This window comes from Dendrobates tinctorius, unplaced genomic scaffold (assembly GCF_039654945.1).
Source record: "Dendrobates tinctorius isolate UK_male_01 unplaced genomic scaffold, ASM3965494v1 ptg000016l, whole genome shotgun sequence".
Lineage (NCBI taxonomy): Eukaryota > Metazoa > Chordata > Amphibia > Anura > Dendrobatidae > Dendrobates > Dendrobates tinctorius.
Window position 1 is genome coordinate 91,244,028 of NW_027361684.1, and position 27,046 is coordinate 91,271,073.

Consider the following 27,046-nt stretch of genomic DNA (forward strand, 5'->3'; position numbering starts at 1 on the left):
CACTGCCACCACCTGGAAAGGAAGGGTTAACATTGCTGCAATGTGGCAAAATTTCATGAGCGCGCCACCACATATAGCATCACCAAGTGATACTGCCTGTATCAGCAGGAGGCAGCATTTCCAAAACATGGTGGAAGAGTACGTGTCCACACATACAACTGATGGGTTTGCCCCAATTAACTATTGGATGTTATAATTGGACACATGGCCAGAGCTTGCCCTGTATGCCTTGGAGGTGCTGGCCTATTCTGCAGCAGGTGTCATGTCAGAGCGTGTCTTTAGCATGTCTTTAGCCTCCTGTCCACAGACAACGTGGGGAACCTAACATTCATAAAAATGAACAAGGATCTCAAAGGACATGACTGTACCCCAGACTAGAAAATTATATCAGCCACAACCAACCATGGTTACACTGTATTTGGCATTTATTTCATCCCTAAATGTAAACAAAATAAAAAATTAAACCAGTGTTGGCCGGCTCCTCCTCTTCCATGTACACCAACATGTCCACATCCACTCCCTCCTCCACTTGGACCTCTGTGTCATGGTTCTACTTGTTTTTTTTTTGTTTACATTATTGTCTCTGATATTTTAAGTCATTTGCTTAAAGCAAAAGAGGAATGGATGATGGACAGCTGCATGAGGAAGGGATATCTGCATGAATGGATGAGGGATGGATGGAGGGATGGATGAGGGAGGGATGGATAGTTGGACCTCCCCAAAAAATGACGTGGGGGCCCCTATATTCAATAGCCAACAAAGGCTAAACACACCATGGGGGCTGATATTAATAGCTTAGAAAAGGGCAATGGATATTGACTCCCTAATAACACCAGCCCTCAGCCGCCACAGAATAGGCGTATAGATAAGATACACCAATTCTGGAGCTTTGTCTCACTCTTCCCTCTAGCCCTCATGCAGTGACAAGTGAGGTAATAGGTTTGGGCTTGATATCAGCTATTTTATGGTGGTGGACAAGAAGCCCAGGGGTTAGTAATGGAGACGCCATAGTTAGATCATAACAAAGACACAGCCAGAATAAAGTCCTTTATTTGAAATAAAACTCCCCACCTTTTTTACCCATTTATTTACAAAAAATATAAAAAAAATTCCTCATCTGTTTGACGATAATCCGTATGTCCCATGATGCACTCCAACTCTGTTACATCTGGATTTCATGGGTCAGATGAGCCTGAGAGCCCCACTGACGTCAGCGCTTGTGTGAAAGTTCTTACGAAGCCAGTTTTGACCTCAGTGAGGTCACTGGAGTTTGTTAACTATGAAGTCCACTCACCTTATTGACATCACCGCTCGGCACTGCAGCTCAGTGTCTCATGGATTTACGGCTGAGCGGTTGCATCATGCCAGTGCTCAGACATGAAATCCAGATTTAGCAGAGTTAGAGCACATTGTAGGACATATGGATTATCATGGGACAGGTGAGGAATATGGTTTGCTTCGGCTGATGAATACTCTTTCTCACGCTGCTATGAGCAAAACCGGGCATACAATGATGAATAGTACTCTCATTAGTCAATATCTGTGACCAGCAGTAGCATTTCTGCCCCAGGTCACAGCAGCTGGCTCACACACTGTCATCAATATGACAACGGGGAAATCGCAGAGCTCTGACCGGCCGTAATGAACTTACCGCCAGTGTTTCTCTTGCTATCATACAGATAAGAGAATGGGAAACACCGGATGTTCTGACTGCTAAACCTGAACAATAACATGGACTTCAGAGAGTAATCTTTGTTCGGGGACCATGCACGGACACTAGGTGTTCAGTATGGACCCAGAACTTTAACGGTCAAGTTTGCCCATCCCTCGCCTACTGGTACCACATTTATTATTTATATGATGACAGTTTAGTCTTCATGATTGTATAAATAATCATGGGGGGTGGGATAATCACAGTGTAATATAAGCAAGTAGATAAGGTACTTGCTCTAGCAGGTCATGTGATGCTGTGCTGATGCACCTTGGGATTTATAGCCATGCACAGAATAAAATCCAGGATAAGAACAAGAAATAAAGATTGAGCCTGAAAGTTTATCGGTGCTAGTGAAATTATGTTAACAAGGGGCCACCTAGAGGAGGTATTGAGGTAGTTGCCTACAGGCCCTGGTGCCTAAGGGCACTCATAGGTCACAATAACATTTTACATGGTATAATGTGTGTGGACTGTTTTTATAATTTTTTACTTCAGGCCTTGGAATTTGTTTTTTTTATGTAAAAAATGCACATATGCCATTCTTGAAATAACCACTTTATTGTTCTTTTCAGTCCATTGTTGTACACCCACTTTTTCTGTTTAACTTGACCTGCCATTCAGTTTTCATAATTTATTCATACTTTCTTAGAATATTAAACCTGGGAATGAAATGATTAAAAAATATATAGGAATACTCTGTACAGGACATATTGATTGTGAGCACATGGTCCATACACTGGAACATATACAATCTGGACCAGAAAACTATTGACTCCTCTGAAAACCTTTACAATAAGAGAAAGGTTCATTTTCATTGCACACTGTATGTCAATATTATCTGTTTCACTTAATATTTAATTCACAAATAACACATTTTAAAAAATAGATCACATATTTTAATGTCCGTCAGGTTTTTTAAATTCCCAAACCTGTTGCCTGTAAAATGTATCACTAAGAATTGCACTCTTCACAGTGACAAGAAAGAATATAGCGGTATGTGGCGGTGAGCCGGATACCTCCAGAGCAGCGAAGCCTTATTGCTTTCAGCTTAGAGGTTTGTGGCCGGCAGCAATGGCATGTGGAACGAAATGGTTGTTTTAAAACTGTGCTGAAAGAAACAAGAGGGTCCGAGCGGGATGTTTGACTGCAGCGTCCTTCACACCGGGCCAGCAATACCATCTACAAAGTAAAAGAAAAAAGTATAATGAAAGGAGGGTAAACTTCAATTTTTTAATACATATTTAAAGACATATTTTTCATTTCAAAGGGGTGGTGTGAACGTCAAAGAAATTTTCATCTAAATCCCTATCTATTTAGTGTAAAAAACTGGAGGAAGAGGAGTAGCGAGTGAACATACAAAAGTTTAATTCTTATACATACTAGCTGAAGAGCCTGGCATTGCCCGGGCATAGTAACTAACTGTAGTTAGCTATAACAAATTTTATTTCCCCCTCACATCTCTCATTTTCCCCCTCATACCTCTCATTTTCCCCTCACTCTTCTCATTTTCCCCCTCACTCCTCTCATTTTCTCCTCACTCCTCTCATTTTCTCCTCACTCCTCTCATTTTCCCCTCACTTCTCTCATTTTCACCTCGCACGTGCACAACAACTTCCTGTAATACTGAGATAAAATAATGACCAAATATTGAGGTAAAATACAGATCAAATGCTGAGATAAAATACTGACCAAATACTGAGGTAAAATACTAAAATACTGAGGTAAAACACTGACCAAATACTGAGGTAGAATACTGACCAAACACTGAGGTAAACCACTAACCAAATACTGAGATACAATACCGACCGAACACTGAGGTAAAATGCTGACCAAATACTAAAGTAAAATAATGACCAAATGTTGAGGTAATATACTGATCAAACACTGAGATAAAATACTGACCAAACACTGAGATAAACTACTGACCAAATACTGAGGTAAGATGCTAAAACACTGAGGTAAAATACTGACCAAATACTGAGGTAAAATCCTGATCAAACATGGAGGTAAAATACTAAAACATTCAGGTAAAATACTGACCAAACACTGAGGTAAACCACTGACCAAATACTGAGGTAAAATACTGATTAAATACTGAGGTAAAATACTGACCAAATACTCTTTAAGGCTGGAGTCACACTAGCGAGAAATATGGACGAGTGCTATGCGCAAAAACAACGCATTGCACTTGGACCAATGTTAATCTATAGGGCAGCTCACATCAGCCATTTTTTTCTTGGCCGTATTATATGGGATGAGAAAATCGCAGCATGCTGTGATTTGCACCATATTACGCCCCTAAAACGCCAATGCAAGTCTATGGGGAAGAGAAAAATATGGATTACACACTGACCAGACATGTGACTTGCGAGAAATACGCACCCGGTGTCCTTTAACAAAAGCCGGCAATTCATTTTGCGATACAGTAAAATCACACTGACAGGTTTAATAAAGAAATGAAAGAATAGATATATACACATAGAATACATTTATATTTATATACTATCCCAGTACGAGCACATGTTTTTATTCTTCTATTTTTATATTGTACCACTTGTTTGCCATTTTGTGTAATAAAGGCGATTTTATTTGAATATTCTTTTGTCCGGTATTTCCTGTAGTCCTTTGCTTTGGGTACTCTTTCTTGGTTTCTCCAGGATTGAGTGTTTCTACTTTTCTTTTCTCAGTGCACCTGGTAATCACTGTATTAGTACATTCAGAATATTTTATTTAACCCCTTCATGACCCAGCCTATTTTGACCTTAATGACCTGGCCATTTTTTGCAATTCTGACCAGTGTCCCTTTATGAGGTAATAACTCAGGAACGCTTCAACGCATCCTAGCGATTCTGAGATTGTTTTTTCGTGACATATTGGGCTTCATGTTAGTGGTAAATTTAGGCTGATAATTTTTGTGTTTATTTGTGAAAAAAACGGAAATTTGGCAAAAATTATGAAAATTTTGCAATTTTCAAATTTTTAATTTTTTTTCTGTTAAACTAGAGAGTTATATGACACAACATAGTTAATAAATAACATTTCCCACATGTCTACTTTACATCAGCACAATTTTGGAAACAATTTTTTTTTGTTGGGAAGTTATAAGGGTTAAAAGTTGACCAGAGATTTCTCATTTTTACAACAAAATTTACAAAACCATTTTTTTTAGGGACCACCTTACATTTGAAGTCAATTTGAGGAGTCTATATGGCAGAAAATACCCAAAAGTGACACCATTCTAAAAACTGCACCCCTCAAGATACTCAAAACTACATTTAAGAAGATTATTAACCCTTCAGGTGCTTCACAGGAACTAAAGCAATGTGGAAGGAAAAATTGGACATTCTAATTTTTCCAACAAAAATTTTCTTTTAGCATCAGTTTTTTCATTTTCACATGGGAACAGGATAAAATGGATCCTAAAATTTGTTGGGCAATTTCTCCTGAGTACACCGATACCTCATATGTGGTCATAAACCACTGTTTGGGCGCACGGCAGGGCTCAGAAGGGAAGGAGCGCCATTTGACTTTTTGAATGGAAAATATGCTGGAATATTTGGCGGTTGCCATGTCACGCTTGGAGAGCCACTATGCGCCTAAAAATTGGAGCTCCCCCACAAGTGACCCCATTTTGAAAACTAGACCCTCCAAGGAACTTATCTAGATGCTGTGGTGCAGTAGCCACTGTGTTCGCTAGGGGGCGCTGTGTGGATGTCCCAGGCGAAAGGATGAATGGCAGAATACTGAATGGCCATTATGTACCTCAAAGTGGGTGACTTTGAGATGGAGACTTATGTGTTGATCAGCAGTGATACTGCTGAGGTGCTGCTTTAATGTGAGGGAGAAGTCTCCAGGTAACTATGGAGATGGGTGGGCCAGTTACCTACAAACCCACCCAGGGGTGTTTATAAGAGTGTCATAATAAAGTATATGTGTATAAATGCTTAAAGGACCTGTGATGAGGTCATGGCCATGTGACCCGGTGGACGTGGCTACGGACCATATAAGGTAACCAGAGTAGATCACATGAGAGAGTGCACATGGATCTGATTGGGTCATGTGGAAGGTCCCGGCAGGCCTATGTGGAGGAAGGTGAGCTACCTTCCTGAAGACCATGTGCTGAGGCTGCTGACTCAGTAAGGTCTGTGTACATTGGTTGTATGCGAGGAGGGATAAGCCTCCTGTGTTTGCTGAGGCTCCAGGACTGAGCCTGAAACAATGGACACTTATACTTGCTTTCGCCTGAGCTAAAGGCTATTCCTTATGTTAGGTGCTGGTTTTTGGGTTGTGGAGCAATAAACCCTATGAACTTTTAAAGGAACGTGCCTCCTGATTGACTCCCTTTGCTCCTGAGCGAGTTGAATTCCTACAATTGATCCCTGGAGCACGTGGTATGACCTTGGACCTGGTGAGGCGTGAGTGTTGGGCAGTCTCAGGTGGAGACGGATGTCCTAAATGGCACCCGCTGAGCCCCTGGACCTGGTGAGGCCGGTGTGTTGGGAAATCCTGGGATGAGGGTCGGCTCTCTGAATAGCACCTGGTGCGTCCTGTGTGTTGGACGGTCTCAGGCGGCGACGGTACATACTGAAGAGCACACAGACAGGACACATGAGTTTTTTGTCATGTGTTTTTTTTCTTCTTTTCTCAACTCAGCCTGCAGTGGCTCAGTGGGAGTCAAGAAGGTGACAAGTGGCTCCGGTAACTCGGCGGGGTTACGAAGGGGACAAGCGGCTTCTGGTAACTCGGCGGGGTTACGAAGGGGACAAGCGGCTTCCTGTAACTCGGCGGGGTTACGAAGAGGACACCAGCAGCTGCGTGTGAACAGCAACCAGTGGTGTTGGTGATCGGTGACAGCAGTAGCTGTGGTGGTGCCAACAAAAACTTGTGTGGTATCATAAGATGGACATAAACTGTACTGTGTGAACTGTGGCATAAGAAGTTCTGCAGAACAGACATGGGGAAATCCCGAAAGGGGGCGGTGGCCCCAATTGGGGTGGTGGCCCAAAAAGGGGTGGAGTCCCAGAAGGGGGAGGTGACCCAAATTGGGGTGGTAGCCCAAAAGGGGGTGGAGTCCCAGAAGGGGGAGGTAACCCAATTTGGGGTGGCAACCCAAAAAGAAATGGTGTCCCAGAGGGGGGTGGTGACCGAAATTGGCGTGGTAACCCAAAAAGGGTGGAGTCCCGGGAGGGGGCGGTGACCCAAATTGGGGTGGTTCTGGAAATTGTAGCACTGGTTGCCTCAGTGGGTATGTCTGGGGAGCCGCAGTGTGTGTGTATGAGTTTTGAGGAGTGCGGCATGTATTTTCCTGATAACGACGGGGCACAGGTGTGTACCGTGATGCTGCATCGGGAAGGAGTCTTTGGTAGACTGGACTCAGAGAGTCAGGTGACTCTGACAGGAACTCCTCTCGTTTTGTCTCTGACCGAGAAAAATGTCAGGGTTCGCTGCGACCAAGGGGTCATTGTGAATTATACGGTGAGCAGAGTTATGATTGAGATGACAAAGGGGAAGTGTCAAGGTGGTAGTATGCCACCAAACTTAGTGCATACCTTTGAGAGAGGCCGAGACTTTGTCGTGTTTGATGACTTATGGTCGGACGATGAAGAAGTTTCAACTGTGGAGCCAGCAGACACTGAGACAGTGACGGCTCCTGACGTGGACAGGTCAGAGGTAGAACTGACCGGAAGAAGAAGTACATCTGCCCAACTGACGGACCTGATGTCTCGTGACAAGACAGATGATGGGCTGGGAGATGAGGTGACTGGAGTGGACACACGGTCAGAGGGTAACTGGAGGGTTGACTCAGATGATCGGCGTGACTCAGACTCTAGGGGTGACTGTGGCACTGAGAGAGAAAGGGAGCACAGACTAGATGACCTAGAGAAAGAAGTCTTCGAGCTCAAAGGTCACCTGACATTGTGGCAAGGTCTGAATAAGTCCCTCAGAGAAGAGGTAGGAGTACTAACAGAGACTGTAAGAGGTCTTCTGCAGGAGAAGTGGGATGAAGACTTACAGCGGCCAGGCCAGAATGAGGAACAGTGTGAAGACAAAAAGAAACTGAAAAGTATGGAAGCAGAGGTGATTCGTTTGCAGATGGAGCTTGCTGCTGCAGAGTGTGCTAAAAGACAAGCACAGCAGGAAAGAGATGAACTGGCTGATGTGATTGCCAACAACAGAGGTGAAGGTGCTCTGGCTTTGGAAGAAAAGAGGCGGTTAGAGTCTCGCATTGTTCAGCTGGAAGAAGTGGAGGAAGAACACGGTAACGGTGAATTAACCAATGACAAGCTGAGAAAGGCCACACTTCAGGTTGACCAGATGGATGCTAATCTGAAGACAGAACGTAGTAATGCTCAGAAGAATGAGAGTGCCCGTCAGCAATTAGTTCGCCAGAATAAGGACTTAGAAGCAAAGGTTGCACCACTGGAGGAACAGCTTCATGCAGAAATTAAAGTGCGACAATCTGCTAGCAAACAAGTACGTTGTACGGAGAAAAAACTGAAGGTTGTACTAAGGCAAATGGATGATGAAAGGCATAATTCTGAGCAGTATAAAGGCCTGGCGGAGGGAAATGATGTGCGTCTGAAACAGTTGAAACGCCAGGTGGAAGAGGCAGAGAAAGAGGCTCAACGTGCCAATATGTTGCACTATGGGTTACAGTGTGAACTGGAGGTTGCTATGGAGACAGCAGATGCAAAGAACTGTGAGGTTAATGCACTGAAAAGTAAACTTAGATGTGGTGGGGTACCATTTCTTACAAGACGCTTAGATAGAGAAAGGATGGTGACTAACCAGTGTCTGACGACGCAGACAGACCGTGACTGGAGGGTCAAAGCCAATGACCGATATTCTGACCACAGGAGGAGGGGGAGGTCTAATGTAGGAACGAGGCCGTATGACAGATGGAGACGGCTCTCTCGACCTGTGGGGGAAGGTGTAATGTTGTGTGTTCAACCCCACAAGTTTGAACAGAGGGAGGAGATATGTGGTGTAGTAACCACTGTGTCCAATAGGGGGCCCTGTGTGGATGTCCCAGGAGAAAGGATGAATGGCAGAATACTAAATGGCCTTTATGTATCTCAAAGTGGGTGGTGTTGTGAGTTCATTCTCTGGTTCACCAGTTGTGAGTTCTCCTTCCAGACTCCCTCTGGTGGTAACAGGAGGTAGTAAGGCTGATTGGATCGGTGGAGATCTGCCACCTGAGAATGAGGATGACGATTGGACCTCAGGAGTCTCAGATTGGATTTAAGACAGCCAACGCCCTATTCAGTTGCTGGTGATTCTTTCTGGCTTGTCAGCTCTTGGTTTTCAGCTCTGTTCCAGTCATCTAAAGCTAAGTTTTTCTGCTAATGTTCACACTTGATTTTGTTGGTCTATTCAGTTTTTTGTGTGGTCAGCCAGCCCCGGCTGGGGGCTGTGCTGAATTTCCACTCTTATTTATCAGTATTTTGCCAATTTGCTTTTTGTCCCTTACTAGTTTGGTCTCTTTATGCTCTGTCTCAGAATATTTCAGAGTGCTGATATAGTGGGAGAAGTCTAGTGGCTTCAGGGTTAATTTTGCTATCAGAAGTGTTGGACATTATTTTTGTAGGGTTTTGTGCAGGTTGCAGACAGTGTCTTACCTTTCCTTTCCTTTCTAGTTAGTTTGGGCCCCATCGTTTGCTCAGCCTATTTTCCTGCCTGTGTTTGTGCCTTCATCTTGTTTCACCGTCAATACATGTGTGGGGGCTATCTATTCCTTTGGGGTCTGCTCTGGGGCAGTTAGTTTTCCCCTTTTCATGCTTCAGGCTTATTTAGTCCTCCGGCTGTGACGAAGAGTCTAGGAACATCGTAGGTACGCTCCACGGCTGCTGCTAGTTGTGTAGTAGGATCAGGGATCTGCAATCTGCATAGTTACCAACCTCTCTGGTTTTCTGTGACTTAGCTTGTTTTGTTTTTTTCTCCTCAGTGACCCATTTATAACAGAATCACCAGCCATACCGCAGATTCTAGGGTACTCAAAAGCAGGAAAAAGTTGTTAAAAAAAGAAAAGTGTCAGAATTTTTTTTATTTTTTATATTTTTTCCTCTTTTTCTCTGGGACCGTAGGAGGATTTTTTTTTCTTTTCCTAATGGAGATTAAGCAATTGTCTGATCGTTTGAAGCAGCTGGCTGCTGAAGTGCAGGGAATTTCCACCTACCTCATTCAGTCACATGCTGCTAAACCTAAGATCCCTACTCCTGATGTGTTTTCTGGGGATCGGTCTAAATTTCTGAATTTTAAGAATAATTGTAAATTATTTCTGGCCTTGAAGCCTAACTCATCGGGAAGCTCTGTGCAGCAGGTTAAAATTGTCATCTCCTTGCTGCGCGGCGATCCCCAGGATTGGGCTTTTTCTTTGACACCTGAAAATCCTATTCTGACTAATGTGGATGCATTTTTTCAAGCCTTGGGGTTTTTGTATGATAAACCTAATGCTGTTGATCAAACTGAGAGAACCCTGTTGGCATTAAACCAGGGTCAGGATTCTGCAGAGTTATACTGTCAAAAATTCCGAAAGTGGGCGGTCCTTACTACATGGAATGATAGTGCATTGGCAGCTCTCTTTCGGAAGGGTTTATCAGAGACTGTAAAAGATGTTATGGTGGGATTTCCTGTTCCGTCTAGTCTGGATGATTCTATGTCATTAGCCATTCAAGTTGATCGGCGCTTACGTGAACGTAAAACTACACGGGAGGTGCTGCCACCTTTTGAACAAACGTCTGAACCTATGCAATGTGATGGGGTTTTGTCTAGGGCGCAACATCAGGAGTTTAGAAGGCATAATAAGCTGTGTTTTTTCTGTGGAGACGTCTCTCATACTATTTCTGTCTGCCCAAAACGAGAGAAACATTTTGCACACACATTTGCTGTGGGCAGTATACAACCTAAGTTTCTTTTGGCAATTACTCTGATCTGCTCCTTATCCACGTTTTCCACGAAGGCTTTTGTGGATTCAGGAGCAGCGTTGAATCTGATGGATTTGGACTTTGCTAAACGTTGTGGTTTTTCCATGACGCCTCTGCGGATGCCTATTCCTTTGAGGGAGAATTTGGCGGAGAATAAACCTCAGTTTTGGACCCAGGTGACAATGCGAGTTGCCCCAGACCACCAAGAAAATTGTAAATTTTTGGTGCTGCATAATTTGCATGATACTATTTTTCTGGGTTTTCCTTGGTTGCAAACTCATAATCCAGTTTTGGATTGGAAATCTGGGTCTGTGGTGAGTTGGGGTTGTCAGTGTGTTCTTGGGGACGCTCCTGTTTTCTCCACCTCTCCTCAGTCTTATGATATTCCTGATTATCTAGCCGATTTTTCTGATGTATTTAGTGAGAGCAAGTCTGCGTCTTTGCCTCCTCATAGGAGTTATGACTGTGCAATTAAGTTGATGCCTGGGTGTAAATTTCCCAAGGGTCGGCTTTTCAACTTATCAGTACCCGAACATGATGCTATGCGATCCTATATTAAGGAGTCATTGGAGAAGAGTCATATTAGACCATCCTCGTCACCTTTAGGTGCTGGGTTTTTTTGTGGCCAAGAAAGATGGTTCATTAAGACCGTGTATTGATTATCGTTCCCTTAACAAGATGACGGTTAAATATCAGTACCCGTTACCTCTGATGTCTGATTTATTCTCCAGAGTTAAGAGTGCCTGCTGGTTTACTAAGCTTTACCTCAGGGGGCGGATAATCTTATTCGCATCAAGCACGGGGATGAATGGAAGACGGCGTTTAATACTCCGGAGGGACATTTTGAGTACCAGGTGATGCCTTTTGGGCTCACTAATGCCCCTTCTGTCTTCCAGTCATTTATGAATGATATTTTCCATGACTTTGTGGATAAATTTTTGATCATCTATCTGGATGATATTTTGATCTTTTCTAGTGATTGGGATTCTCATGTGGAACACATCCGGACTGTGTTCCGGATTTTGAGGGAGAATTCCCTGTTTGTTAAGGGATCGAAATGCCTCTTTGGTGTACAGAGGATTTCATTTTTGGGATTTATTTTGTCTCCGTCAACCATTGAAATGGACCCGGCCAAGATACAGGCCATTTATGATTGGGTTCAGCCTACTTCTTTGAAGGCTCTCCAGAAGTTTTTGGGTTTTGCTAATTTCTATCGTAAATTTATAGGTAATTTTTCTGGTATTGTCAAACCACTGACTGATCTGACCAAGAAGGGGGCTGATGTGCTGAATTGGTCTCCTGAGGCTATCTCAGCATTTCAGGAGCTTAAGCGGAGATTTACTTCAGCTCCAGTTTTACGGCAACCTGATGTCTAACTTCCGTTTCAGGTGGAGGTAGATGCTTCTGAGATTGGTGCAGGAGCTGATTTGTCCCAAAAAGACCCTGTGAATTCTAAGATGAATCCCTGTGCCTTCGATTCTCGAAAGTTCTCCCCATCTGAACGCAACTATGACGTGGGGAATCGGGAATTGTTGGCCATGAAGTGGGCATTTGAGGAGTGGAGACATTGGTTGGAGGGAGCTAGACATCAAGTTGTGGTCCTCACCGATCACAAGAATTTGATTTATCTGGAGTCGGCCAAACGCTTGAATCCTAGACAGGCTAGATGGGCCTTGTTTTTCACGCGTTTTAATTTTGTGGTCTCTTTTCTTCCAGGCACTAAGAATGTTAAGGCAGACGCCCTTTCTAGGAGTTTCTTTGCCGATTCTCTTAGTGTGACCTAGCCTACTACCATCCTAGGTGAGGAGTAGTTCTTTCTGCCATTTCGCCCAATTTGAGACGCGCCCTGGAGGTATTTCAGGAGGATAAATCTGAGCGTTGCCCTATGGAAAAATTGTATGTTCCTGACCAGTGGAGCAAGAGAGTGATGTCTGAAATTCATTGCTCCGCATTGGCTGGTCATCCAGGTATTTTTGGTACCAGAGTTTTGGTGAGTCGGTCCTTTTGGTGGCCTGCCTTATCTCATGACGTCAGGAATTTTGTACAGTCCTGGGGGACTTGTTCTCGGTCTAAACCCTGTTCTCATTCTAGTGGGTTGCTGATGCCCTTACCGGTGCCCAAGAGGCCATGGACCCATATGTCAATGGATTTTATTTCTGATCTTCCTGTCTCTCAGAGAATGACTGTTATCTGGGTGATTTGTGATAGATTTTCAAAGATGGCCCATCTTGTACCACTCCCAAAGTTGCCATCTTCCGCTAAGTTGGTGCCCTTGTTTTTATAACAGGTGGTTCGGTTACATGGGATTCCTGAGAACATTGTGTCCGACAGAGGAGTCCAGTCTGTTTCCAGATTCTGGAAAGCCTTTTGTTCCAATCTGGGAATTCAGTCATCCTTCTCCTCTGCGTTTCATCCCCAGACCAATGGACAGACTGAGAGAACAAACCAGACCTTGGAGTCTTATTTGAGATGTTTTATATCTGCTGATCAGGATGATTGGGTCTCATTTTTTCCCTTGGCTGAATTCGCACTGAACAATAGAGCTAGTTCTGCCACTTTGATGTCACCCTTTTTCTGTAATTTTGGGTTTCATCCTCGATTCTCTTCAGGGCAAGTGGAATCTTCGTCCTGTGGTTAAGAGAATGCAGCAGATATGGGACCAAGTGGTGGATAAGTTGTCACTCTCTCAGGAAAAGGCCCAGCGATTTTCCAACCGGTATAGGACCATGGGTCCCCGGTTTAAAGTGGGTAATATGGTTTGGTTGTCGTCTAAGAATATTCCTATGAAGGTTGTATCTCCTATCTCCTAAATTTAAGCCAAGATTTATTGGTCCTTATAAGATTTTGGAAATTCTTAATCCTGTTTCGTTTCGAATGGCTCTTCCAGTTACGTTCAAGATCCATAACGTATTTCACAAATCTCTGTTGAAGAGGTTTGTTGAGCCAGTGGTTCCTATGGCAGCACCTCCTGACCCTGTGTTGGTTGAAGGCAATGTGGAATATGAGGTAGAGAAAATATTGGATTCTCGTTTGGTTAGATGGAGACTCCAGTATTTGGTCAAATGGAAGGGTTATGGCCAGGAGGATAATTCTTGGGTCTCTGCCTCCGATATTCATGCCAATAGATTGGCTCGTGCTTTTCACCGGGCCCATCCTGATCGGCCTGGTGGCGTGGATGAGGGTTCGGTGACCCCTCCTCAAGGGGGGGTACTGTTGTGAGTTCATTCTCTGCTTCACCAGTTGTGAGTTCTCCTTCCAGACTCCCTCTGGTGGTAACAGGAGGTAGTGAGGCTGATTTGATCGATGGAGATCTGCCACCTGAGAATGAGGATGACGATTGGACCTCAGGAGTCTCAAATTGGATTTAAGACAGCCGACGCCCTATTCAGTTGCTGGTGATTCTTTCTGGCTTGTCAGCTCTTGGTTTTCAGCTCTGTTCCAGTCATCTAAAGCTAAATTTTTCTGCTAATGTTCACACTTGATTTTGTTGGTCTATTCAGTTTTTTGTGTGGTCAGCCAGCCCCGGCTGGGGGCTGTGCTGAATTTCCACTCTTATTTATCAGTATTTTGCCAATTTGCTTTTTGTCCCTTACTAGTTTGGTCTCTTTATGCTCGGTCTCAGAATATTTCAGGCCCTATCGTTTGCTCAGCCTATTTTCCTGCCTGTGTTTGTGCCTTCATCTTGTTTCACCGTCAATACATATTTGGGGGCTATCTATTCCTTTGGGGACTGCTCTGGGGCAGTTAGTTTTCCCCATTTCATGCTTCAGGCTTATTTAGTCCTCCGGCTGTGACAAAGTGTCTAGGAACATCATAGGTACGCTATACGGCTGCTGCTAGTTGTGTGGTAGGATCAGGGATCTGCAATCTGCATAGTTACCAACCTCTCTGGTTTTCTGTGACTTAGCTTGTTTTGCTTTTTTCTTCTCGGTGACCCATTCATAACAGGGTGGCTTTGAGATGGAGACTTATGTGTTGATCAGCAGTGATACTGCTGAGGTGCTGCTTTAATGTGAGAGAGAAGTCTCCAGGTAACTAGGGAGATGGGCGGGCCAGTTACCTACAAACCCACCCAGGAGTGTGTATAAGAGTGCCATAATAAAGTATATGTGCATGAATGCTTGAAGGAACTGTGATGAGGACATGGCCATGTGACCCGGTGGGCGTGGCTATGGACCATATAAGGTAACCAGAGTAGATCACATGAGAGAGTGCACATGGATCTGATTGGGCCATGTGGAAGGTCCCGGCAGGCCTATGTGGAGGAAGCTGAGCTACCTTCCTGAAGACCACATGCTGAGGCTACTGACTCAGTGAGGCCTGTGTGCATTGGCTGTATGCAAGGAGGGATAAGCCTCCTGTGTTTGCTGAGGCTCCAGGACTGATCCTGAAACAATGGACACTTATACTTGCTTTCGCCTGAGCTAAAGGCTATTCCTTATGTTAGGTGCTGGTTTTTGGGTTATGGAGCAATAAACCCTATGAACTTTTAAAGGAACGTGCCTCCTGATTGACTCCCATTGCTCCTGAGTGAGTTGAATCCATACAATGCATAGTGAGCACTTTGAACCCCCAGGGGCTTCACAAATTGATCTGTAAAAAAAAAGTACTTTTTTTCACAAAAATATTATTTAGCCCCAGTTTTTTCATTTTCTCATGGGCAACAGGATAAATTGGATCCTAAAACTTGTTCTCCTGAGTACACAGATACCTCATATGTGGTCATGAACCACTGTTTAGGTGCATGGCAGGGCCCGGAAGGGAAGGAGCGCCATTTGACTTTTTGATTGGAAAATTAGCTCCAATCGTTAGCGGACACCATGTCATGTTTGGAGAGCCCCTGTGTGCCTAAACATCGGAGCTCCCCCACAAGTGACCCCATTTTGGAAGCTAGACCCCCGAAGGAACTTATCTAGATGTGTGGTGAGCACTTTGAAACCCCAAATGCTTCACAGAAGTTTATAACGCAGAGCAGTGAAAATAAAAAATCATTTTTTTTTTGCTCAAAAATGATTTTTTTAGCCCTCTATTTTTTATTTTCACAAGGCTAACAGGAGAAATTGAACCACAAAAGTTGTTGTCCAATTTGTCCTTAGTACACCGATACCCCATTTGTGGGGGAAACCACTGTTTGGGAGCATGGGAGAGCTCAGAAGGGAAGGAGCGCCATTTTGGAATGCAGACTTTGATGGAATGTTCTGCAGGCATCATGTTGCGTTTGCAGTAGAAACCCCCACAAGTGACCCCATTTTGGAAACTAGAACCCACAAGGAGCTTATCTAGATGTGTAGTGAGCACTCTGATCTCCCAAGTGCTTCACAGACGTTTAGAAACGCAGAGCCATGAAAATAAAAAAATATTTTTTTTCCTCAAAAAATGATTTTTTAGCCCGCTATTTTTTATTTTCCCAAGGGTAACAGGATAAATTTGACCCCTAAAGTTGCTGTCCAGTTTGTCCTGAGTACGTTGATACCCCATATGTGGGGGGGAACCACTGTTTGGGCGCACGGCAGGGCTCAGAAGGGAAGAGCGTCATTTGACTTTTTGAATGGAAAATTAGCTCCAATCGTTAGCGGACACCATGTCGTGCTTGCAGAGCCGCTGTGTGCCTAAACTTTGGAGCTCCCCCACAAATGACCCCATCTTGGAAACTAGACTCCCTAAGGAACTTATCTAGATGCATAGTGAGCACTTTGAACCCCCAGGTGCTCCACAGAAGTTTATAACGCAGAGCCGTGAAAATGAAAAATATTTTTTTTTCTCAAAAAATGATTTGTTTAGCCCACTATTTTTTATTTTCACAATGGTAACAGGATAAATTGGACCCCAAAAGTTGTTGTCTAGTTTGTCCTGAGTACGCTGGTACCCCATATGTGGGGGGACCACTGTTTGGGCACACGTTGGGGCTCAGAAGGGAAGTAGTGATGCTTTGAAATGCCGACTTGATGGAATGGTCTGTGGGCGTCATGTTACGTTTGCAGAGCCCCTGATGTACCTAAACAGTGGAAAACCCCCACAAGTGACCCAATTTTGGAAACTAGACCACCCAAGGAACTAATCTAGATGAGAGGTGAGCACTTTGGACCCCCAAATGCTTCACAGAAGTTTATAACGCAGAGCCGTGAAAATAAAAAATATTTTTTTTTCTCAAAAAATGATTTTTAACCCACTATTTTTTATTTTCCCAAGGGTAACAGGATAAATTGGACCCCAAAAGTTGTTGTCCAGTGTGTCCTGAGTATGCTGGTACACCATATGTGGGTGGGGACCACTGTTTGGGTACACGCTGGGGCTCAGAAGGGAAGTAGTGACGTTTTGAAATGCCGACTTGATGGAATGGTCTGTGGGCATCATGTTACGTTTGCAGAGCCCCTGATGTACCTAAACAGTGGAAACCCCACACAAGTGACCCCATTTTGGAAAATAGACCACCCAAGGAACTAATCTAGATGAGAGGTGAGCACTTTGGATCCCCAAGTGCTTCACAGAAGTTTATAACGCAGAGCCGTGAAAATAAAAAATAATTTTTTTCCACAAAAATAATTATTTTAGCCCCCAATTTTTTATTTTCTCAAGGGTAACAGGAGAAATTAGACCCCCAAAGTTGTTGTGCAATTTTTCCTGAGTACGCTGATACCCCATATGTGGGGGTAAACCACTGTTTGGGCACACGTCGGGGCTCGAAATGGAGGGATCACTGTTTGACTTTGTGAACGCAAAATTGGCTGGAATAAATGGTGGCGCCATGTCGCCTTTGGAGACCCCATGATGTTCCTAACCAGTGGAAACCCCTCAATTCTATCTCCAACCCTAACCCCAACACACCCCTAACCCTAATCCCAACCCTAATCATAACCCGAACCACAACCCTAACCCCAACACACCCCTAACCCTAATCCCAACTCTAACCCTAACCACAAGGCTAACCGTAATCCCAACCCCAACCCACCCCTAATTACAATCCTAATTCCAACCGTAACCCTAATCCCAACCCTAATTCCAACCCTAACCCTAATTCCAACCCTAACCTTAATTCTAACCCTAACCCTATTTCCAACCCTAACCTTATTTCTAACCCTATCCCTAATTGCAACCCTAACCCTAATTCCAACCCTAACCCTAGCCCTAACCCTAACCCTAATGGAAAAATACAAATATTTTCTTTGTTTTATTATTTGTCCCTACCTTTGGGGGTGATAAGTGGAGCGGTGATTAACTTTTTTTTATTTTGAGCACTGTGAAAGTTTATCATTGTGATCAAAATAAATGAATGAATCTGCAGCGTTGCAGATTCGATTCAGCGCACTGTGCATGCGCCCGCCATTTTCCAAGATGGCGGCGCCCATGATCCTGGACGGCGGGACACTGGGATGGCCAGAGGGAGTTCGGAGGCACCGTGGAGGGTGAGAGGGGGTGATCGGAGGGTGGGGGGAGTGGAGGGAAGGCGGGGAGAGCAGATTATGACGGCGGCTGCCGATCGGTGCCGTCAGTTGGTGGCGGCAGCCAATCGGCTCTGTCAGTTGGTGTGGGGGGGTCGGGTCTCAGTCTCCAGCCATGTCCGATGCTATTTCAGCATCGGCCATGGCTGGATTGTAATATTTCACCAAATTTCATTGGTGAAATATTACAATCGCTCTGATTGGCTGTTTCACTTTTAACAGCCAATCAAAACGATCGTAGGCATGTGGGGGCTTAGCCACACCCCCTGGGGTAAACTATAAAGTGTCCTGTGTGTGCGGGTTGGGTGACCTTTTAGTGACCTCAGTCACCGGACCCGCAGAAGCGCAATTAATTCATGACGCCACATAGGCGTCATGGGTCGTATTGGCACGACTTTTCATGACGCCTATGTGGTGTCAAAGGTCGGGAAGGGGTTAAAGGGCCTTTTACACATAGATACATGTGACACTTAGATCTCGTTCCATGTGACAATTACCACCGACCGGCCCCCCCGCTGGATATCGCTGATCACGCTTGTACGTCCTGAGCTATTTTATTCTTGTTGGTGTCCCACTGGCGCCGACTAGCGACGCATGGACACAGGCAGAAGTCATCATAATCGCTGCCGTCTGACAGGGAGGAGCGACTGCCAAGCATCGCTGGATCGCTGCTGCGTCGCTGGTGAGATCTGCCTGTTTGGCAGCTCACTAGCGACCATTTAGCGATGCACCAGTGATCCTGATCGCTGTCAGGATCGCTGGTGCATTGCTAAATGTAACGGGACCCTAAGAATATATGATATTGTTGGATTTACAAACTATACTGTGTGTGTTATTTAGCGTATTTCACATATGTAGTACATTGCTTTTTCAGGGGGATATGTGAGGGTAACCAGAGAGGACCTTCATATTCCCTGTCCACCAGGTCATTTGTACAACTGGCGGCGAATGGCAGTGCTGTGTTCGGCGCATGCGCACTGCATTTACTGCACCCGGCGAGTGTACCTTGGCTGTCATGCCCAAAAATGCATGCATGGGAGCACGTGTGCCACGAGGCTCCTGGTCATGCGTGGTGGGCATAGAGATGACAGAAGCCTGCCTGGCCACAGCAACACGACGCTCAAGCGCACTTCGACTGCAGATGGATACAGCAGACCCCAAGGGCACAAATCAAATTTGAATAAATTGAACAGTACAATGTCAGATGACATTAATTCCAGAATATAACACATAAAGCAAAAAGGCGAATACATAAGCCAGCACAGTCAATGGTGATTTGGGGGAACACACCATTTGTAAGTGAGAGGTTTAAGAGGTATGTTAGAGTAGGGATGAGAACTGTGGCGAGGTTAGGGATGAGGTGGGAAGGGAGCAGGTCAAGCATGCAAGAAATCACTTAAGTAGGACCTGCCTGACAAAGTGAAATAGAATAAAAGATCCTCAAAAGCTAGTCATCATGCCACGATTCAAAGAAATTCTGGTGGTAGTGTGATGTTCTGTGGCTGTTTTGCTGTTTCAGGACCTGGAAGACTTGCTGTGGTAATGGAACTTTGAATTCTGCTGTCTACCAAAAAATCCAGAAGGAGAATATCCAACCATCTGTCTGCAACCTCAAGCTGAAGTGCACTTGGGTTATGCAACAGGACAATGATCCAAAACACATCAGCAAGTCCACCTCTGAATGGCTTAAGAAAAATAATGTAAAGAAATTGGAGTTGCTTAGCCAAAGTCCTGACCTTAATCCGATTGAGATGCTGTGGCATGATCTTAAAAAGGTGGTTCTTGCTTGGAAACCCTCCTGTGTCGCTGAATTACTGTGTCACTGAATTACAACAATTTTGCAAAGATGAGTTGGCCAAAATTCCTCCAGAGCATTGTAAAAGACTCATTGCCACTTATCACAGATGCTTTATTACAGGTGTTGCCGCTAAGGGTGGTCCAACCAGTTATTAGGTTTAGGAGCAATCACTTTTTTCACACAGTGCCCTGTAGGTTTCAATTTCTTTTTCCCTTAATAATAATAATAATAATAATAATAAAAACCTCTATTTCTAAACTGCATTTTGTGCTTATTTGTGTAATCTTTGTCTAATATTTAAATTTGTTTAGTGATCTAAAACATTTACAGTAAGTGTGACAAACATGCAAAAGAATAGGAAATCGAGACGGGGCAAATACTTTTTCACACAAAAAAACACCTACACGTCTTGTAGGTTTTTTCAATGTTTAATGGCCAAAGTGAACATGCATTTATATGCTGCATGTATACCAACTTTAACTAAGCTCAATTTTTGTGTGTTTTTTTCTTTGTATTTTTGCATTATTTGCAAGTCGGGTGTGACCTCACCCTCTTGAGCTGTAAATTACATTCACAAGCCTCCCCAGGCTGGTGTCCTTAGGTCGGGACCAGTCCTTTTATCTGCCCTTATTCACACACTGAGGTCAACTTGGACTCATGGTAAGGTTTTTAATATTAGACAGTGTAGGACCGTCTCGATCAGGGTCACCTTGGTGACCTCACCGGTGCATGTGCACTAATGCTTTTCGGCTTTGCCCGCAGTTGGGCAAAGCATACTGTGTACGCATGAGTGGACATTGCAATGCGCACGCGTGAAATATGGACGACAACTATGGAAATTACCTGAAATATTGCGTACAGCGGCCAAGGAGGGGTGGAGGGAAGGAGCAAAAACACCGCCCAACAGACTGGACCCAACTAATTTACATACAGCGAGGGTGAAAGAAAAAAGGTATTTTTGGGTGATGCATGAGGGGGCCGGGGAAATCAAAACTAGGCGGGAAATGTATAGAAAACACTCAATACAATGATATTTTTATCTGGTAAGCCGAAAATGAGGTGACAGATTCCCTTTAACTCACAAGAACCAGATAAGCAGGTTAGCAACCTACCAAACATACAAAACTAGAAGCAAAAATGCAACAGCCATTCTCCAAACAATATTAGGCAAGAATTTAACGTAGTGACTCAGTCAAACTAGTCCTGATGCTTTTCCAGTGTTAGAATATTGGATTCAAATAATCACAGTTTTATTTAGAGACCATCTCATCAGAGAACTACACATTTTGTAAATTAATTTTCGTTTTAGGTTTTTATTATAAACATATTTACATATTTTTATATGTAGTGTTTCTAAATCTTAAACACTGAGTGTTTAATTATGTTGTAATTTATGGAGTGAAATTAAAATATTTTGCACACAAAATGTAGAAAAAATCCTTGCTAAGAGTGCAATAGAAAACCTAATGTTCACGAAAATAAAAAGAGTTGGAAGCAAGCCACCTGATGTCTAGAAAGGATTTTCAATTCCCCTGTTGAAATACAGTTTACAAAGCAAATTGCTGTCTAAATGGATTTTATTATGAAGCCGTCTATGCATTTAATAATCCTGGATATTAATGTTATTATATCAAATAAGTTAGGCATATATTTTTTCATATTTTATTTTCATTTCTGCTTTAAATGTAAGTCTTATCAATGGAAAATATTTTAGGAAATAGAGTTCTATGAATAATGCAATCAAATGGAAAGGAGAGAATGAATTTATCTCGCTGCCATTAATAATGGAAAATATAGTGCAATGAAACCATATTCAGTGCCTGAATTGTATAAATTCAAAGAGAACAGTAATCATACTACATCTACCAATGAAACATTAACCCCTTCACAACTTTTAACGTATATTTTTACGTCCAAGGTTGCAACCCTAACTTTGATGAGGGCTGGTACACTGAGACCGCATTTATAATCAGCCATCAAGTGCTTTTAACAGGTAAAGTGGGAGTTAACACGCCCCTGTGCCGTGATCACAGTGCGTAGGTGGATTGTCATGACAGATGGTGGTCTGCAGAAAACCCCCTGCCTGTCTTTGTGACTCTCCTGTGAACATCGGCTCATGACCGGAGTTCATAGGTGATAGTGATTTTGCTATACCTAGAAGTGCTGAAGCTGAAGCATGTCTATGTATAGCACAGTCAATCAGATGATTGAATCTTGAAGTCCCTTAAAGGGACTATTGAAGTTCATAAAAAGTGTGAAAAAAAAAGGATTTAAAAAAGGAAATGTATAAAAGAAAAATCACAATAATTCCCCATTGAAAATAAGGCACTTAAAAAATACACATATTTGGCATGACTGCAATCAGAAATGTCCGATCTATCAAAATATAAAATAAATTATTCAGACTGGAAAATGGTGTAATGCAAAAAGAAATCGAAACGGCCAAATTACATTTTTTGGCTTCCGCAACATTGCATTAAATTGCAATAAGACGCAATTAATACATCCTATCTACCCCAAAATGTTATCAATAAAAATGTCTGCTCAGGGCACAAAAAATAACCCCTTACCCAGCCCCAGGTCCCGAAGAATGAAAATTCTATGGGTCTCGAAAAATGGCGACATAAACAATTTTTTTCTTACAATTTTTTTCCACCACTTAAATAATTAAGAAACTATAGATGTTTGGCAGCTGCATACTCATACTGACCTCTGGAATCATATTTCTGAGTCAATTTTACCATATGTTGAACATGATAAGTAAAAAACCCAAAAAACACTTGGAATTTTCTCCCATTTTCCACTTCACCATTTGGTAATATCAATGCTGTCATTCAAAATAACAACTAGTTCTGCAAAAAGCAAGCCCTCATACCGCTATGTTGATTGAAAAATAAACAAAAGTTATGGCTTTTGAAGAAGTTGAGGGAAAAATGAAATTGCAAAAAATGGAAAAATTTCAAAATCATGAAGGGGTTAAACGTCCTGAGAAAAGACGTGCACTACAATCCATTTTTCATTCAAGCTAATACATTTTAACAAGTGTCTTGAATAAAATGGTCAAATGATAATAGAATTAATTTAAAAAACAAAATCAATTAGAAAAAACATTGTATTTTTCTTCCATATAGATAAGAAAAAAATCAATGAATCAATCACAAATATGTGTATTACTTTATCAACTACCTCAAGACAGTACCATTTTCACCAATTCATAATACTTTTTTTATACGTACAGTTTTAATAAACTTAAAATGTTTTCTTGTTCAGCTATTTAACCCCTTAATGACTGACAATACGCCTTTTAATGATGGCAGCTAAGGGTACTTATTCCTCAGTGCCACTTTTTAATGGCACTAAGAAATAAGGTTATAGTGCCCCCTCAGTGTTGGAAATTCTCTGGAAGTCCAACTTCCCATTTAACTTCTCTTTCCTCTGAAATGATCTAGCACATCAGAGGAGAGAGAACTGGGGTCACCCGAGCCCCCTGTTACCTCCGGTGTCCCTGGATCCTCCTGCATTCCCCGATCCTGTCCCCCGGCCGTTGGCATCTTTTTCCAGGAAGAAAATGGTGGGCACATGCGCAACAATAGGAATTTTTCCTATTGGTTAATTTTGATCACTGAAATAGACCCTATCACTGTAATCAAAATTTAAAAAAAAGTAAATCAAACCTCCCTTTATCACCCCTTTAGTTAGGTAAAAATAATAAAATAAAAAAAGTATTTATTTCCATTTTTCCATTAGGAATAGTGTTGGGCAAGTGCTGGGGTTAGAGTTGGGGTTAGGGTTAGGGTTGGGGCTAGAGCTAGGGTTAGGGTTGGGGCTAGAGCTAGGGTTAGGGTTGGGGTTAGGGTTGTTGTTAGGGTTATGGTTGGGATTATGGCTAGGGTTGGGATTAGTGTTAGGGCTGAAGTTGGGGTTAGGGTTGGAGTTAGAATTGGGGTGAGTCATGCTACTGTAGTGCAGTAGAGCGCAACCTCCATCAGGGGGTGCTGGTGAGGGAAAAAGAGGTTGCACATACAGCGTACCAACACTGAGCAGCAGCACAAGGGCCACCAGGTGGTGAAAGTGTGGTCAGACAAGCTGAGTCAGAAACAGTCAGGAGCAGAAGTACCAGAGGTCACAGCAGTACACGTGGTCAGAAGCAAGCCAGGGGGTCAAAACCAGGGCGTTAACAAACTTACAGGGAAACACTGAGTCAGGACAGACAGAGGGAAGAAACAGAGACGGGGCAAGTCCGGGATGACAGCAGGACTAACCAGGATACACCAGAGTCAGATACACACGTCAAAGGCAGAACTATAGCTGACACCACCTGCAGGATGCAGCAGAGCTAAATAGCAAATGTGAAACCAGGCTGAGGCTGAGAAAACTTAACCCCTGAAATGACCAGACCAGGAACATGGAAAGACAGGACTCAAAACCCGGTCTGGATCATGACAGGGTGGGTCCACTGTTTAGGTACATCAGGGGGTCTCCAAACGCGACATGGCACCCGCCATTGATTTCAGCCAATTCTGAGTTCAAAAAATCAAAAGGTGCTCCCTCCCTTCTGAGCCCTGCTATGCGCCCAAACAGTGGCTTTCCCCCACATACGGGGTATCGGCATACTCAGGAGAAATTGCACAACACATTTTGTGGTAAATTTTCTCCTGATACCTTTGCAAAAATAAAACAAATTTGGTTCCATAGTTAATTTTTTGTGAAAAAAGTAAAATGTTCATTTTTTCCTTCCACATTGCTTTAGTTCTCGTGAAGCACCTGAAGGGTTATTAAACTTCTTGAATGTGGTTTTGTGCAACGTAAGGAGTGCAGTTTTTAGAATGGTGTCACTTCTGGGTATTTCTGTTATATTGACCCCCCCAAACTCACTTCAAATGTCAGGTGGTCCCTAAAATAAATGGTTTTGTAAATGTTGCTGGAAAAATGAGAAAGCGCTGGTCAACTTCTAACCCTTATAACGTCCTAACAAAAAAATTATGTTTCCAAGATTGTGCTGATGTAAAGTTTACATATGGGAAATGTTATTTATTAACTATTTTGTGTGACACCATGCTCTGATTTAGGGGTACAAAAATTACATTTTAAAAATTGCAAAATTTTCAAGATTCATGCAAAATTTCCATTTTGTTCATAAACGCAAGTTATATCAAAGAAATGTTACCACTAACATGAAGTACAATATAAAAAATACAGGGAAAACGGAATGCCTCACCATGTCAATGTGCCTGGTAGCCTTGAATTTGCCAGCAGCGATCCAAAAAATTCCATCTGATCGTCGGATCACAATGAGAGGAAGAAAAAAGTTATCGGCTCACACAGCTGAATAATCAAAAACAATTCTTCTTTATTTCACACCATCATAAAAACGTGTAGATATATTCACAAATAGATAAAAACAGAGTCACATTCTTACGCGTTTCTGGCTATCAGCCCTTAGTCATAAAATGTATCAAAATAACAACTAGAGAAGTAATTTATACAGGTGTGAGTTTCAATGACATCACAGTTAGGTGTAGCTGCTAATTAACTGTGATGTCATAAAAACTCACACCTTTTCTGAAATGCTGTGTTACTTATATGCCAGATGTAATGTGACGTACACCTTCCAAAAAGTTCAACTTTTGTCTTGTCAGGCCACAGAGTATTCTCCCAAAAGTCTTGGGGATCATCAAGATGTTTTCTGTCAAAACTGAGACAAGCCTTTATGATCTTACTGCACAGCAGTGGTTTTCGTCTTGGAACTCTGCTCATGCAGGCCATTTTCTTTTGATGTTGTTGTGGGGTCTTTTGTGACCTCTTGAATGAGTCTTGAAGAGTCATGCTCTTGGGGTAATTTTGTTTGTCTGGCCACTCCTGGGAAGGTTCACGACTGTTCCATGTTTTCGCCATTTGTGGATAATGGCTCTCACTATATATCGCTGGAGAACTAAAGCTTTAGAAATGGCTTTATGACCTTTTCCTCACTGATAGATCTCAATTACTTTGTTTCTCATTTGTTCCAGAATTTCTTTGGATCGTGGCATGATGTCTAGCTTTGAGGATCTTTTGGTCTGCTTCACTTTGTCAGGCAGGTTTTATTTAAGTGATTTCTTGATTGACAGCAGGTGTGGCAGTAATCAGGCCTGGTTGTGGCTAGGGAATTTGAATTCAGCTTCCCAAAGATGTGAGACACCACTGTTAATTTATATTTTAAGGTGGGGGACAATCAGTTTTTCACACAGAGCCCAGTAGGTTTGGATTGCTTTTCCCCTTAATAATAAAGGCCTACATTTAAAAACTTAATTGTCTGTTTATCAGTTTTATCTTTGTCTAATAAGTGTTTGATGATCTGAAACATTTAAGTGTGACAAACATGCAAAAATAGGAAATCAAGAAGTGGACAAACACTTTTTCACACAACTGTACATATACACTCACTGGCCACTTTATTAGGTACACCATGCTAGTAAGGGGTTGGACCCCCTTTTGCCTTCAGAACTGCCTCAATTCTTCGTGGCAGAGATTCAACAAGGTGCTGGAAGCATTCCTCAGAGATTTTGGACCATATTGACATGATGGCATCACACAGTTGGCGCAGATTTGTCGGCTGCACATCCCTGATGCGAATCTCCCGTTCCACCACATCCCAAAGATGCTCTATTGGATTGAGATCTGGTGACTGAGGAGGCCATTTGAGTACAGTAAACTCATTGTCATGTTCAAGAAACCAATCTGAGATGATTCGAGCTTTATGACATGGCGCATTATCCTGCTGAAAGTAGCCATCAGATGTTGGGTACATTGTGGTCATAAAGGGATGGACATGGTCAGCAACAATACTCAGGTAGGCTGTGGCGTTGCAACGATGCTCAATTGGTACCAAGGGGCCCAAAGAGTGCCCAGAAAAAATTCCCCACACCATGACACCACCACCACCAGCTTGAACCGTTGATATAAGGCAGGATGGATCCATGCTTTCATGTTGTTTACGCCAAATTCTGACCCTACCATCCGAATGTCGCAGCAGAAATCGAGACTCATCAGACCAGGCAACGTTTTTCCAATCTTCTACTGTCCAATTTCGATGAGCTTGTGCAAATTGTAGCCTCAGTTTCCTGTTCTTAGCTGAGAGGAGTGGTACCCAGTGTGGTCTTCTGCTGCTGTAGCCCATCTGCCTCAAAGTTCG

General features: G+C 43.0%; 1 protein-coding gene across 2 annotated transcripts in view; it reads right to left on the reverse strand.

Moving 5' to 3' along the window:
- Positions 1-2,251: 2,251 nt before the first annotated feature.
- The window catches only part of NDP (norrin cystine knot growth factor NDP), a 314,667-nt gene continuing 289,872 nt past the window's right edge, over positions 2,252-27,046 (reverse strand). For both annotated transcript variants that reach the window (XM_073565121.1, XM_073565115.1), the window contains one exon: positions 2,252-2,893. In XM_073565121.1, the coding sequence (XP_073421222.1) occupies positions 2,666-2,893 (228 nt within the window). In that variant the 3' untranslated portion in view covers positions 2,252-2,665. The remainder of the gene's footprint in view (positions 2,894-27,046) is intronic.